Below are 17,093 nucleotides of genomic sequence, written 5' to 3' on the forward strand. Positions count from 1 at the left end.
GAAGAAATGGACAAATTCTTATAAAGGTATAAACTTCCAAGACTGAACCAGGAAGAAATAGAAAATATGAACAGACCAATCACAAGTAATGAAATTGAAACTGTGACTAAAAATCCTCCGGACTTCCCTGGTGGCGCAGTGGTTGAGAGTCCGCCTGCCGATGCAGGGGACACGGGTTCATGCCCCGGTCCGGGAAGATCCCACATGCCACAGAGTGGCTGGGCCCATGAGCCATGGCTGCTGAGCCTGCACGTCCAGAGCCTGTGCTTTGCAATGGGAGAGGCCACAACAGAGAGACGCCCATGTACTGAAAAAAAAAAAAAAAAAAAAAAATCTTCCTACAAACAAAAGTCCAGGACCAGATGGCTTCACAGGTGAATTCTATCAAACATTTGGAGAAGAGCTAACACCTATCCTTCTCAAACTCTTCCAAAATATAGCAGAGGGAGGAACACTCCCTCAATCTATGAGGCCACCATCACCCTGATACCAAAACCAGACAAAGATACTACAAAAAAAGAAAATTATAGACCAAAAAAAGAAAATTATAGACCAATATCACTGATGAATATAAATGCAAAAATCCTCAACAAAATACTAGCAAACAGAATCCACCAACACATTAAAAGGATCATACACCATGATCAAGTGGGATTTATCCCAAGGATCCAAGGATTCAATATACACAAGTCAATCTATGTGATACACCACATTAACAAATTGAAGGAAAACCATATGATCATCTCAATAGATGCAGAAAAAGCTTTTGACAAAATTCAACACCCATTTATGATAACTCTCCAGAAAGTGGGCATAGAAGGAACCTACCTCAACATAATAAAGGCCATATATGAGAAACCCACAGCAAACATTCTCAATGGTGAAAAACTGAAAACATTTCCTCTAAGATCAGGAACAAGACAAGGATGTTCACTCTCACCACTATTATTCAACAAAGTTTTGGAAGTCCTAGCCACAGCAATCAGAAAAGGAAAAGAAATAAAAGGAATACAAAATGGAAAAGAGGAAGTAAAATTGTCACTGTTTACAGATGACCTGATACTATACATAGAGCATCCTAAAGATGCCACCAGAAAACTACTAGAGCTAATCAATGAATTTGGTAAAGTTGCAGGATACAAAATTAATGCACAGAAATCTCTTGCATTCTTATACACTAATAATGAAAGAAAAAGAAATTAAGGAAACAATCCCATTCACCATTGCAACAAAAAGAATAAAATACCTAGGAATAAACCTACCTAAGGAGACTAAAGACCTGTATGCAGAAAACTATAAGACACTAATGAAAGAAATTAAAGATGATACCAACAGATGGAGAGATATACCATGTTCTTGGATTGGAAGAATCAACATTATGAAAATGACTGTACTAACCAAAGCAATCTACAGATTCAATGCAATCCCTATCAAATTACCAATGGCAATTTTTACAGAACTAGAACAAAAAAAATCTTAAAATTTGTATGGAGACACAAAAGACCCCAAATAGCCAAAGCAGTCTTGCAGGAAAAAAATGGAGCTGGAGGAATCAGACTCCCTAACTTCAGACTATGCTACAAATCTACAGTAATCAGGACAGTATGGTACTGGCACAAAAACAGAAATATAGATCAGTGGAACAGGATAGAAAGCCTAGAGATAAACCCACACACCTATGGTCAACTAATCTATGACAAAGGAGGCAAGGATATACAATGGAGAAAAGACAGTCTCTTCAATAAGTGATGCTGGCAAAACTGGACAGCTACATGTAAAAGAATGAAATTAGAACACTCCCTAACACCATACCCAAAAATAAGCTCAAAATGGATTAGAGACCTAAATGTAAGATCGGACACTGTAAAACTCTTGGAAACATAGGAAGAACTCTCTTTGACATAAATCACAGCAAGATCTTTTTTGACCCACCTCCTAGAGTAATGGAAATAAAAACAAAAATAAACAAATGGGACCTAATGAAACTTAAAAGCTTTTGCACAGCAGAGGAAACCATAAACAAGGCGAGAAGACAACCCTCTGAATGGGAGAAAATATTTGCAAATGAATCAACGGACAAAGGTTTAATCTCCAAAATATATAAACAGCTTACGCAGCTCAATATTAAAAAACAAACAACCTGATCCAAAAATGGGCAGAAGACCTAAATAGACATTTCTCCAAAGAAGACATACAGATGGCCAAGAAGCACATGAAAAGCTGCTCAACATCACTGTCAGAGAAATGCAAATCAAAACTACAATGAGGTATCATCTCACAACAGTTAGAATGGGCATCATCAGAAAATGTACAAACAAATGCTGGAGAGGGTGTAGAGAAAAGAGAACACTCTTGCACTGTTGGTGGGAATGTAAATTGGTACAGCCACTATAGAGAACAGTGTGGAGTTTCCTTAAAAAACTAAAAATAGAATTACCGTATGACCCAGCAATCCCACTAATGGGCATATACGCTGAGAAAACCATAATTCAAAAAGACACATGCACACCAATGTTCATTGCGGCAGTATTTACAATAGCCAGGTTGGGAAGCAACCTAAGTGCCCATCGAGAGATGAATGGATAAAGAAGTTGTGGTACATATATACAATGGAATATTACTCAGCCATAAAAAGAAAAGAAATTGAGTTATTTGTAGAGATGTGGATGGACCTAGAGTCTGTCATACAGAGTGAAGTAAGTCAGAAAGAGAAAAACAAGTATTGTATATTAACACATATATGTGGAACCTAGAAAAATGGTACAGATGAACCGGTTTGCAGGGCAGAAATAGAGACACAGATGTAGAGAACAAACGTATGGACACCAAGGGGGGAAAGTGTAGGGGGTGGTGGTGTGATGAATTGGGAGATTGGGATTGACATGTGTACCCTAATATTTATGAAATAGACAACTAATAAGAACCTGCTGTATAAAAAGTAAATACAATTTAAAAATTAAAAAAATATGGTCTATATCAAAAAAAATTAAAAATAAACAAAATGAAAACAAACTCAGATACAAATAGGTGGTTCCTTGCTGGTACTGGGGGTGTGGGTAAAATTGGTGAAAGAGATTAAGAGATAGAGGCCTTCGGTTATAAAATAAGCCATGAGGATGTAATATACAGCATAAGGAATATGGTCAATAATATTTCATAACTTTGGGGACAGACGATTATTAGACTTACTGTGGTGATCATTTCATAATGTATGCAAATGTCAAATCACTATGTACTACACCTGAAACTAACATAATATTGTATGTCAACTATATTTCAATAAATTTAAAAAAAGAATGAACTAATACTGAAAGCACGTAAGTCAAAATATGTATGCCAACTAGTGAGTCAGAACCTACTGATATAGCAATCATTCTTAGGTCCCATCTTTATAATAAAGCTCAAATAAATAAAGCTTTTTATTCCTCCTTCCTTTCTTTGCCTCAGTTTCACCCAAGGCCTCAAAAGAACAAGGAACAAAAAATAAATGGAGAATATATCTACCTTCCGAAGTGAAGAGCTAGGCCCAGTAATGCGGGCCTTTAAAAGGGGGGTGTGAGCACTGGTGTTGCCTCCCTTGCTTCATTACCCACCTCCAGACTCTCTAAAGGAAGCTTAGGAATTCAGCTGAGGAAAAAGATGGAAATTAGGCAAAATAAGTTTTGGAGAAAGTTGTCAATGTGGTGGGTTTGGGAGAGTGGTGTGAGAGTGCATCTCCTTACTTCAAGCATAGTAAGGAGGGCTTCAAAGAAAACACTCAGACATTGATAGGTGACCCTTGGAAGGTGGGGTACAATGGACAGGTGTCTGATTCAGACTGGAGAAATCTATGAGGTTAGAAAGGCTGGTTAAGTGGTCTGAGGCAACAAAGGAGAGGGTTGTGAGTGGGAAGTTCTGCTGTGGCCTGTGTACCTGATATAGATCGAGCAGGAGAACAAACTGTCCTGGAATCATCCTATCTTTTTTTTTTTTTTTTTTTAAGGTAGGGAGACATTTATCTAGAAGGCAGCAGGCTACCAAAAGTAGGACGCCTCTGTGCAGATGCAGATAACTTGAAAATCAAAGGGAGGTCTTAAGGTGCCAGCTGGATGGAGAGATCCCCAGGGATGATGGGGAAAGAGATCTCCAAAGAACCCATGAAGAGAAAATATCAACTCTGAACATCTCCTGTAACCAGAGAAAACACCACTATCTCACCAAGCTGCCCATTTGAATGAGTGTTTGCTGCTGCTTACCTTTCCTACTAGCTTTTCTTTCCCCTGTGTTAACGCTGGAGGAACTAAAAGCAGCCTAGAGAGTAGCAGGAAGGAGAAGAGAACAGGCACAGGCAGAGGAAAGTGTATGCCTCCCTTTGCCACTAAAGGCAATAGGACTGAAACATGCCTGATCTGGGGGAGTAGCTTCAATTTTAAATGAATTTACAAATTTTTGACTTTAACCAGACAGTCCCATGATTGTTAACAGGTGGTTATTTTGATGTTCAAAAGGACCAGAGGACCTTATATGAGTGATCAGAAAAATCATAGAACCTACTTTTAAGTCCATTCGGGTGGTTGGGAAGAGCTAGTTTGCACAGGGGATGAGTTCTTTATTGATGGTGAGACCCACTTGTTCAGCACACCTGTTGCATATACAATAGGTGGACGCGTGGAAGGCAGCCAGTGTTTTTCTTCCCCGATTCATCATTTATGCAAGAACGTCTAGGAAATTTGCCAACATTTTGATGCTATATCTTTCCAAAAAAATGTAAGAAGTATAGAAATGGCCCAGTTCCTGTTCTAAATGGTTTTAACATTTAGTAACTTATCCTCCTGGATTTAAATATTGGGAAATCCATCTTGGATGATATGATGGCAATTACTGGTATGCATTTTACCCCCTAAATGTGCTCGCCTCAGCTCCATGGATGAATGAATATACATAAGGCAGAGTAGGAATTCTTTTTCTTTTAATTGGAGTATAGTTGATTTAAAATATTGTGTTTCAGGTGTACAGCAAAGTGATTCTGTTATACGTATATCCACTCTTTTTAAGATTCTTTTCCCATATAGGCCATTACAGAGTACTGAGTAGAGTTTCCTGTGCTATACAGTAGGTCTTTATTAGTCATTTATTTTATATCATATGATATTGCTTATATGTAGAAATTCTTGTTTTATGGTTTGGAGTGGAGGTGGTAGTGGCTGGATACTGGCTGGGGAAGATTTTGTTTTGGTTTTTTTTTTCCTTTTAAAAAGATTCTCGGGACTTCCCTTGTGGCGCAGTGGTTAAGAATCCACCTGCCAGTGCAGGGGACATGGGTTCAATCCCTGGTCCAGGAAGATCCCACATGCCATGGAGCAACAAAGCCTGTGCGCCACAACTACTGAGCCTGCGCTCTAGAGTGCCCATGAGCCACAACTACTGAAGCCCACATGCCTAGAGTCCGTGTTCCGCAGCAAGAGAAGCCACCACAGTGAGAAACCCGCACACCGCAATGAAGCGTAGCCTCCTGCAACTAGAGAAAGTCTGCGTGCAGCAAAGAAGACCCAACACAGCCAAAAAAAGTTAAAAATATAAAAAATAAAAAGATTCTCTTTGGGATTTGTTAGAATTCATTTTAAAAATGCCTGATTTCAGTGAAAATTGCCTGTAGAGGAAGCTGTTGTACCCTATGTCTTTCAGGTGGACTGTTCAATGCATATAACTAAGGTGAGAAGTCAGAATTGAGGGACAAAGACCTTTTTAAGTGGCATTTTCTAATAAGGGACCAACTCAAATACCATCAAAATCACAAAGAAGGTGGATAAACCTGCATGATCAAATCGCACATTATCTTGGAAACTAGGACAAGACAGTAGGATTGATAGTGGCTTTTTATACTCTATTGACTGAGAACCTTCATATCTAGTACATTTTCTGTAATTTATTGACTTGTTTACAAGGTTGGATATTGTCACAGTTTCAGAAGGTCAAAATAAGGCAGAAATTTTCTGTTAATCATTAATGGTATTCAGTGGGACTGAAGATTAGGGCACAGGGAAAAAATTTAGGGTAGAGCTGTCTTCCTGTAGTGAGAAGATGTAGTATTAGGATGTCAGTGGAGTTTTATATTGCTCCTGGGTAGAACTGGGGAAAATGGCTGGCAGTAGATTTTAGTTCAGTGTGAGAGAACTTTATAACTGTGGCTAATTAATAACTGAAATGATGAAGAGCTTTTTTTTTTTTTTTTTTTTTTTGCGGTACGTGGGCCTCTCAGTGCTGTGGCCTCTCCCATTGCGGAGCGCAGGCTCAGCGGCCATGGCTCATGGACCCAGCCGCTCCGCGGCATGTGGGATCTTCCCGGACCGGGGCACGAACCCATGTCCCCTGCATTGGCAGGCGGACTCTCAACCACTGCGCCACCAGGAAAGCCCTGAACAGCTTTTTGAAGTGAGTTTGTTTTGTCCTTAAAATAGTCAAATGGAGTTTAAATAATGGTATGTATTAGATTCCTGAATTTAGTACACAGTCGTATCCTCATGATCTTTGAGATCACTTCTAAAAGCTTACAAAATCACCCCTTTTGGAAACAGTAAGAAATTATACAGAATCTTTTTTCTCCCAAAGGTTATGGTTTCAAGCCACAAAAGATACTCAAATAAGAACTCCTTTGTTCTTAATGCAAAGGAAATAACTTTGCTTAATAAACTCTCCCTATAAAACTGCAGAGGTCACTTTTGTTTTATTGTCACCATGCAAAATGAGAGCCTGCATTCAAGGGGGGCACCTCTAAACATTTAAAAAAATATTTTGTTTCTAACTTTCCAGATTTCTCACTTCATTAAGAAAGTAGAGTTTCATTCAGTGTGCTGAGAACGTGAGTGCATGTGCATATAGTATAAGTGGAAACTACAGTTTATCTCCTGATTTAATTAAAGCTATTTAAACAACTGAGATTGCACAGAAACACACTGGAATCCATGGGTGTTATGTACTGCTTTAGTTAGAATGCAATGACAGAAAACTGGGAAACTAGATCAACTACACAAGACTTAAAATGGTTTTGGAACCATTTTTGCTGGAATATTCAGTCTTGGGCAAAACAGAAGCAAGGGAAAAAGCCCAAATAGGCGTTGAAGAAATTCAGAATTAAAATATGAGGGTAAAACTGCTCTTACAAAAGTAACCTGTAGAGGAAGCCATTGCACCATGTATTTTTCAGGTGGATTACTTGAAATATTTCTGATTAAAAAAAATTCATCTATTCATTTATTCAAAGAGAAGACCTGGAGCTGAACTGGTTAAGCGAGTATGTTAATCACTTTCTCATCTTCCAAATGTAACAAATACTGAACTTAATTTGCCATGAGATTGTTCTAAATCAATTCCCTATTCCCTGGAGTATTGCTTAATGTTTTCCCACCAGTTGAGCTCACTTTCATTTATATAATTAAATCCTATATCAAATGAATTGTAAATGACTTACTCTGTTCTTTAATGTGCCATGTAGTTATGAAGAGGGCAGTCTGGACTTTGATACGGCACTAGTAAATATTGGCATAATCCTAGTGACACTGGCGAAATCATTTTCACATTGTGACCCCTAAACACTCAATGTTTACAAATGTCGTTAACAGAATTGTTGCTTTTTGCAATAGCATGTCCCTTTTCTGTCTGTATTGTGAAACATTTTGGTAAGTTGTGCCTAACTCTGGACTTTTGAAAACATTTGGTTTACTTTCGGGAAATCTTTACTGCTTCATGCATCTCTCCTCTCCCAACACAGCTGACGATACTCATTCATAGTTGCAACGGACATGTCTTGAAGACTTACTCTGTGCCAGGCATTGGGTTCAGTATTGAATATACAATAAAGAGCAAAATCGACACATCCTTGCCCTTATGGAACTTTTAATCTAGTGGGGATAGACAATATGATACTCATTGTTATGGTACAAACTTTACTAAAAAGGGTATTTTGAATGCTTTAAGTATTGTTATAATCATTCTCTAAAACGAGTTTGGTCCTCTAGAAAAGCTGTTTGTATACCGGGAGCAATGGTTGGAGCCTATATATGTTGTGTTGAATAAAAACGCTTATATAGGATTCTAGGAACTGTCTTACGTTGCTATTTTCCTATTCTGGAGAATCATGGGCTTTCAGAACTGTTGGGCGTTTATATTTTTGAAATTTTATTCCTTTGACACTTTTATTTCCATTCTGCACTGACAGACTCATGTATGTCAGAAAAGGTCAGTGTATTAGTGCGTTTTTTTTTTTTTAACTTAAAGAATATGGTTTGTAGTATTCGTTCAAACTAGGTGGGCTACATATTCAGAGTAGTGGTTTTAGTTGAGAAATTAAATATTGTTGGGCTGGTTTAGGAAGTTGCCCTGATTATTGGAACTAAAGAAAACTGCCGATATGTCATTAGAAACATTGTCAACGAAGAAATGGTATTCAAATTAGTACTTTTATTTCATTTCTCAGGCTTTTTGGGTCTCATTTCCGTTGACATTTTAAATCATTATTAAATAAAGCATTGATCTGGTTTCATATTGATGTTTGCAAGCAGGGGTGCAGTTTTGAGCTTAAGTCAATAGAAAGTAAACCTAGAGTTCTGCATGACATCTATAGATTAACTATCTAGAGGAAATTAACTGTACCTCTTAGGATGCCATCAGTGGAACATTTCAGATGTTGAAAATTCAAAATCAGTAGAAGATATAGGGGCAACGGGTCAGTTGCCCCAATACTAAAATTGCCGTAGAGGATGGCCTCATAGACTCACTCAAATTTGATGCCTTTGGTTTCAACACGGGTGGTAGCCCATATAGGTGCTACACTCTCCAAAGTCCCAGAGGAGGCATTCTTCCTCCACACATCTCATTCCATCTCGCTTTTCCTTCACAAGTTGAGCACCCTGTCATCAACAAATGCTTTTGCAGAGGTGAAGATAAGGGAGCAAGTTTCCCTCTCCCACCTTTGGCATGAGTGAGGGTGGTGTCTTTGGTATCCTGAACTGGAAACTTAGAATGCATTACAGGGCTTAGTTTTTAAAACAATATAAGAATAAATAACATGATAAAGCACATACAAGAAACTTGAAAGCCACCAATACTTAAGGAACTGAGGTCTGATATTAGAGATAAGAATAAGAATACAACACCAATAGCAGCAGTAGTGATCATTGCCATGGAAGAGATTGAAACAAAGCATATGAACCCATGGAATGGAAGAGAGCTTTTAGAAAACCTCATGAAAGGAACTATTACTTGAAGTGGACCATGAATGATGGGCAGGATTTTAACAGGAATAAGTGAATTTGGAGAGGAATTTTAAGTGGAGAGAACATGAAGAAATATCTGAAGTTAGAAAATCTCCAGTCATATCTGGAGAATGAGTAATCCAATAAAACTGAAGCAGTGGAATTAAATACTAGAAAACTTGATCACCAAAGTTTTACTTATTTTTTAAGGTAATGGGGTATCTATTGAAATACATTCATGGAGAGGAATGACCAACTCAGAGCTGTACTCAAGGAAGAGTAATCTTGGGATCTAAGCAAAATAGTACCTTGTTATTAAGGCTGTTCTGTGAAATATGTTAGTCTATGTAAAAATGCCTAGCACATCTCCTGCCTAACGTGGTAAAAACACAATGAATGTTAGCACCTCTTCTTATAGTAAAATCCAGTGATGATACCTATATGCCCTTGTGATAAGGATCCCATGTGGCTTGCTCCAGTCCTTCTCTCAGATGGTAGGCTAAATTACTTTCTGGTCAGAAGGAAATGGAAGAGAATAGAAAACTCCCAAGAAGCATGGAAATGAGTTAACATGTACCCCAGTTATCTCCTGGCCAATTCTCCCTGGATCTGACCAATGAGATGATAGTCTATCAACAGTGAGATGTTTTCACTCAATGATCCTTTCCTTGGGGAAGTTCCAGCCTGTCACAGAACCCAGAAACGTACAGTATTAGGTTTCTATTGCTACTGTAACACATTACCACAAATGCAGTGGCTTAAACTTACTGCTTTACATTTCTACTGGGTAGACCGACACAGGTCTCACTGGGCTAAAATCAAGGTGTCAGCAGGATTGTGTTCTTTCTGGATGCTCTAGGGGAGAATCCACTTCCTTGTCTACTCCAACTTCTAGAGGTAGCCTAGCATTCTAGGCTCAAGGCCTCCTTCCTCCATCTTCAAAGCTGGCAACTTTGTGTCTCTTTGTGCCTTTTCTCTTTAGTGACATCATCCTCTGACTGATTCTGTTTTGCTCCCTTCTTTTGATTACTTTGGCCTCACTCAGATAATCCAGCATTGTTTTTCTACTTTAAGGTCTGCTGACTAGCAACCTTTATTCTGTCTGAAACCTTAATTCCCCTTTGTGATGTGAGCTAACCTCTTAGCCCGTTCCAGGCATTAGAATGTCAACATTTTTGGAGGATGCTCATTCTGCCTAACGTACACATTACTATTTAAGCCTGAGGTTGTACCCACCGTCACATGACTCCAAACAGAGACCAGAATTGGGGTGGGTTTGTATCAGACAGTCTGATAGCTAGAATCCCACCAGTCAGCTATACATGTTCACCCCTAGCATTTCATTTACCTTCCCAACAGTGATCCTAATTTTTATGTATTTCATTTTTGGACTCTACTTACCAGGTTATGTCAGGTTTTGCATTGTGTTTTAATATGAATTGATTGGGGAAGGGATGGGAGGTAGGGATTTTGTTAGGGAAGCCACTACAATAGCTGGGTGAAGGTTAATAAGGGCCTGCACAAGGACAGTATAAGAAAGTGGAAATGTAGTAGAAAAGAGCCAGTGTTCCCAGGCTTTGAGAACTAGATCTATGCAGGGGGTAAAGGAGACAGACAAAAGGACCACTGAGGAGTTTCGGTACAAGGCTGACATATTTTAGGGCTGAAATTTATAGAATATAGAAATGATTGGATACTGATAACAAAAGTGTATAAAATAAAATCCAACAGTGCTCTACAGGATTGAACATAAATGATTTAGAGGCGATAGTGCCAGGAAAACAGGAAGTTAGAAGACAGAGCTAGTTTCATGGTATAGGGATGAACTGGGATTTGGATCAGCTGTGGATGACCGTGGTGGACAGAATGAATTTCACTTACTTCCCCCTAAACTGGTGTCAATGATTGGCTCTCTCTTACACTTATTCTAAGATTAGTGAAAGTATTTCAGGTATGTGTCTCATGAGAGGCAGCAAAGCAGTGATTTTGAGTGACTGTAAACCCAGTGAATTGATGTAAAATCCTGATCCTGACACTTAACTAGCTCAGTTACTTTGGATAAGTTACTTAACCCCTCTCTTCCTCAGTTTTCCCCATTTATAAAATGGGGATAATAGTACTGAGCTCATCATGGTGTTGAAAGGATGAAATAAATCTATCTGAAAGATTTTAAACATGTTAACGTATTGTAAATAAACTATTAGCTCTTTTATTCAATGGATATAATCTAGTGCCAATGCTTCACAGTGAATACTATATATAAAACTTATAATGAAAATAACAAAAGACTTAAAGTTTACTCCTTCCAGGATATATATTATGTGTCCTAGTTGATATTTAATTTTCCTTAAAGACTCAAAACTACCTTATGAGGTAGGTACTCTAATAACCTTAGTTTTCTGATTTTACACACAAAAAACTGCTACACATAATATATGGCAAGTAGTGTTCTAAAACTGAGAATTCCAGCAAGGAACAAAAAGTCCTTGATTTCACGGAGCTTACATTCTACATCTTACTTTCATTACAATAAACAAATGAACAGCTGGTAATAAGGTGATGAGTGCTAAAAATAAAAGCAAAATAAAACAACAAAAACAGGGTAAGGGAATAGAGAAAAATGGAGTAGTAGGTGCTATTTGAGGTAGATTGGTCAGGGAAGTCTTCTCTGTATGTGAACTTGGAGCAGACAGAGGGGATCCATGTTCTAAGATGAGTGAGGTGTTAAGGCAGATCCCTGGGGTGCAGAATACAGAGAGTGGGAGCTAGTGGAGGCCAGTGTGGCTGAAACAGAGTGAACTGGGGGGGAAATAGAGAGGAGGGTAGCAGTGGGCAGAATAAAGAAGGTAAGTGACCATAGATACTAGGGGGAGGGTAATCAGTTCCTTTTAAGGATTTCTTCATCTTCTTTCTGTATAGATCAACCTTGTGACCTGTTAAAGTATGCTTACTCATCCCCATACCCCATATATGATGGTGAATTCATACTGGCATTGCATCTCATAGCAATGAAGCATAATTTTGCTGTTAGGTTAAAATTGCTTTCTGTTTGTTTGTTTTTGCGGTACGCGGGCCTCTCACTGTTGTGGCCTCTCCCGCTGTGGAGCACAGGCTCCGGACGCGCAGGCTCGGTGGCCATGGCTCATGGGCCCAGCCACTCCGCGGCATGTGGGATCTTCCCGGACCGGGGCACGAACCCGTGTCCCCTGCATAGGCGGGCGGACCCTCAACCACTGCGCCACCAGGGAAGCCCTAACATTGCTTTTGATGAAGTTAGCTACCTCTTTGACTTCAGCTCTTCCTCCTTTCCTCCTTTCCCTTCTCAGCTAAGCCTCTTTAATGCTTTTACTCTGGGTGCTTTGTGAACTTGGATCAGGCCGTATTTGTTCCTAGCTCAGGACTTTTGCCCCAGAGTTCGTCAGCTTGAAATATACTTCTAGATATTTGCATGGCTGTCTTCTTTTCATCATGTAGATCTCAAATCCTATGTTGCCTCCTCAGTCACCTGAGGAGGTGACTAAGCACTAAAATAAGCATAAAATTATGCTTATTTTGCAGAGAGCATATACAGACATATCTGGGAAAGTATCAATAGAATATCTTCTTATTCTAAATTACTTCTCTTTAGCATTCTGTACAGCTGTGTTCCTGAATTAAACTGAGGGCAATTTTGTTTTTCACATGGCTCCTGATGAAGGGGTGGCAACTTGTAGAAAAGAGAAACAGTGATTCAGTGGTGGTTTGGAAGATTGGGATGAAACATATTGTCTTAGGGCTGTTTCGACAGGTAAGTGGGAGAAGGAGAAATACAGCTTCCCCCCCACCTCAAGGGGAATTGACTTTCTTCTTGCTGTTTGATACCATGTTTAATAAAATTATGCTGAGAATGAAATGCTTAAAGCAAAAGGAAAATGTTCTTGCCAATAGCTCTTATAAACAGCAGTGCTTTGCTTCCTGTAGCATTATTTCTTTGGTAATTGTGTAACAATTGTGTAGTAACTGTGTAGCCTTCTTGTTTCTTGGGAAGAGGGAAAGATATGATTTAGATTAGTGCTTTATCCATTTCAGTTTTGAGTAAAGAAGCCAAGTGGAGGCAATTGGCAAACATAACTTTCTTGCCTCTCACAGGGTAGCTAAAGTGGATATTATAATATCATTTAGATTTGGCATATTTGGTAAGCCCGTCTCTCTCAAGATGTACCCAAGGGCTTGTGAACTGAATCCCCAATGCCATTTGATAGAAGAGGATGAGCCTGACTGGAGCTAACATTCATATTATATCCACTTTAGAACTGAGATTTTCCAAAGACTGCTTCCATGGGATATAGGCATTTTAGGAAAGAGCCCATGCGTTTGGGAAACTTTATTGTTTTGAATAAAGTTAAATTATCTTGTTTTGATTTCTCAGAACTCTTAGGACAACAAAAACATTGATTATGAACCAACCAAGAAAGACTAATGTCTGGCTTATTTCTTAAATATGTTTGTCCATAGAAACATATTTCCAAAATGAGTCTTGAAGGAAATACACCTTGGAAAAGAGGTTCTAGACAAATGCTTTGGGTGATTGGTCAGCTCTGTAGAACTAGGCAGAGAACTGCAACCCAAACCAATCCTCCAGCATCCAAAGTTCCTCTCAACTCCTTCAATCTGTACACTTCCTGCCAGGAGTGAGCACACCTAGCTTCCAGGTAAAACACTGACTTGGTATTTTGGTTCTGCTCAGGTATTACAGAACAGAGGACTGATGGGTCAGGACTACTGTCCCCAAATATTGGACATTTATTATGTAGGTAATTGTACTTTATGTCTCAGGAGTCATGATCTGACCTATGGAACATAGGTAATCGAGTTCATTGTGAAGTTCAGACCTTCAAGGGAGCTTACTTGAAGTTTTTAGCATCTGTTTCATCAGAGGCTGAGTGAATACTAAGGGATGTTGAAATAGAGGTTGCAGAATACTGTTATTCTCCAAAGCACTGTAATTCTTTGAAGTGAAGCCAATGTACATTTATTGAGTCAGTAGTTCAAAATGGCACATTATGGCATCCACATATAATCCCAGGACATAACCATTACTGGACTTTCTGTGTTTTGAAAATCCAGATCTGAACCTACTTCAGGAGGACTTTTCAGGTTCAGATCTGCCTCAGGGAAACCATGGGTGAAGGAGTAAACTTTCAGGGTTCCTTGGGATCTGGGCTATTCAGAGGTCTCGTAAGGGACATGAATAAGACAAAATTTAAAATAATTTAATGACAAAAATGAGGTTTTTTTTTTAAAAAAATGTAAAAATAAGGTCAGGAGTAAGGTTATTCTTGTCATAATTAATAACTGTTAATTCCTGGGATACACGCATTTTATTCCACTGGTTAAATGTTATTAATATGACTTGGGTAAAGCCGTTAACTGGAAGCACTACATGAAAATTTTAATTTTTTGAAGCCGGATGAATGCAGATTCCTTTTATAAGCATTAAAGAATCAGCCAGAAAGTAAATTGGAACTGATTATGAATTTCGCAGCTTGGGAACTTACAAAGTTGTATATTGCTCAAAGACGAAGACACCATGTGATGAATGAACTTAATGAAAAATATAGCTCAGAGACCTTGATAGTCATATTTCTTAGCTAATGAATTCTTTTATGTGAGATATTTTAGAAACTATAATGCGTTTTCAAATATTACATATAGAGGATTCCTTGAAGAAGATCAAAGAAATCTGTTGACTTCATCATTGATATGGTATATTGTACTCTCACTGGCAATGAATATTTGAAGTCTGAAAAAGCTCAGTGATGGATCATAGCCTCCATTTGCACTCTCCTTTAACAAATTAAAAAATTCTAATTTTGAACCATTTTTTAAGATCTTGGTTATCAAGAAAACAGGGAAAGTGACAAATTATATAGTTTTTCTTTCTTTCATGGAATTCTTATCGTGACTTCTTGGCTATTCTAATTGAACACTCTATGTGACATTTGAGCTCAGATTAACCCCCCTTTGATTCCTCCCTCTCTCCCCAACATATGCACTGATTCTTCTGTTTTTCACCTTGTGTATAATTTTTAAAATGGTAACAAAATTAGGCTAGTTGAGAGTTCTTGTAAATGGTCACAGCACTGTAAGTCTTACCTCTCTCTAGAGCATGCACAAATGCTACAGCAAGCAGGAAAACCAGGATCCTCTTCATTTTTCTGCCGGCAAGTCCTGTAACACCCGTCTCCTGTATGTTACCCAGTTAAAAAAAAAAATGGCATCCAAAAGTAACCAATTCCCTTTTACTAATAAGATTCCTGACTGTGAGCTAATCAATTATTAATCTCTACATGGAAGGAAGGGCAGTCATCCTTGGGCCACAAGAGATAAAATATCATCAATCAAGGCAAATAGACAACCTGGGGAAAAAGTAGTGGAAAATCTAGGAGATTTTAATCATTAACTTTGTCAAACTGCAAAAAAGTCAGGGTATATATAGATTTTTTCCCCCCACTTCTGCTTTTTGCTAAAGCTTATCTAATGTATTTATGGGCACATTTTCCCTCCCTCTTTCTGTGTTGTCTTTGGACATTCTCTACCCTTCTCGTGTATAAATGGAAACTTGGAGGTGTCTCTTTGTTTAAACCTACTACAAATAAAGATTATCTTAAAATATTGCAGACTAGATGTTTAATAAGGGCAAAAAAAGTGAGAAACCAATTTATCACAATTGCTCAAATCCATAATTTTAATGCTATATATTTTATTGAAGATGATTGGGATAGTACTTTATTTTTATGTGCTATATTACACAAATATATTTCTAAAGCACTGACATACATATTAGAAATAACCCTTGAAATCACAATAGTTAGTGGCAAATCTTGGACTCCCCATAGCTCATTTAAAGTTCTTTTTACTAGTACTATACAACTAGTATATTTTAGGATAATATAACTTGAGAGTACACAGTTGGCCTTGTAGAATGCAGAATCCACCATCTTCATTTTACAGAAGAAGGAACTAAACCCCAGAGATTCTGTGGCTTGCCCAGAAAGGCACAGGTAGTTGTCGTTCATTCCATCACTGGAAACAGGTCAGCATCTTGTTCTTGCAGTAGTCATCTTTTCAGGAAACAGGGTCAGATAAGGGTTGGGTACACCAGCTCTGGAATCAAATCCCTACTCAGCTCTTATCGGCTATATAACCTTGGAAAATCATCTCTCTAAGCCTCATCTCTCTCCTACGCAAAATGATGATAACTTCTAGTACTTTTGTTACAAGAGTGTTGTGAGCTTAATTAAGATACTGTGCAAGGTTTACCATAATAACAAATACATGGTAGCATGCATTAATGTTAACTATTGCTCTTATTCTAGTTATTGCCCCCTCTTTTCACTGGCTCTCCAAATTTATAATATCTGAGAAGGTTATTGAAGCTAATGAGGCCTAGAACTCAGTGGAAAATCTTGAAGCCAGCCTGTATTATGAGTTTAGGACCATCACAGATAAGTGGTAAAGAATTCTGATATCAATTTAGTAGCTAAGGGTTAACTGCATGGTCAGATTCCATCAAAATCTCAAATTGCATAAGCAGTTACATTTTTAGTAAGATTCTCCATCTATATTGAAAATTGTTGAGTGTTAAGTTCAGAAAATACAGTCCAGGTAGTTGGAAAAGGATAACTAAGCAAGATTAAAGCAGAGATATCTCTATAAAGCCAACGGAAATTCACATGCTAGAGGAGACTAAAAGATACTCTAAATATTGCTAGGAGCAATATGGGAAGATAGCCTTACTGTTCAAGGACCAACTATATGCTGTTCAAAGATTAACTTCCTTCCTACTACAAGTCCTCTAAACTTTTCCTTTGGCTAAACTCT

At 38.3% G+C, this 17,093-nt stretch overlaps 1 protein-coding gene across 1 annotated transcript in view; it reads right to left on the reverse strand.

The window, feature by feature from the left end:
- Positions 1-15,595, reverse strand: part of GC (GC vitamin D binding protein) — a 40,252-nt gene extending 24,657 nt beyond the window's left edge. Inside the window, exon 1 of the mRNA XM_067734707.1 lies at positions 15,366-15,595. Within this exon, the coding sequence (XP_067590808.1) occupies positions 15,366-15,423 (58 nt within the window). The 5' untranslated portion in view covers positions 15,424-15,595. The remainder of the gene's footprint in view (positions 1-15,365) is intronic.
- Positions 15,596-17,093: the final 1,498 nt, after the last annotated feature.

This window comes from Pseudorca crassidens, chromosome 4, assembly GCF_039906515.1.
Source record: "Pseudorca crassidens isolate mPseCra1 chromosome 4, mPseCra1.hap1, whole genome shotgun sequence".
In the NCBI taxonomy this organism is placed as follows: Eukaryota; Metazoa; Chordata; class Mammalia; order Artiodactyla; family Delphinidae; genus Pseudorca; species Pseudorca crassidens.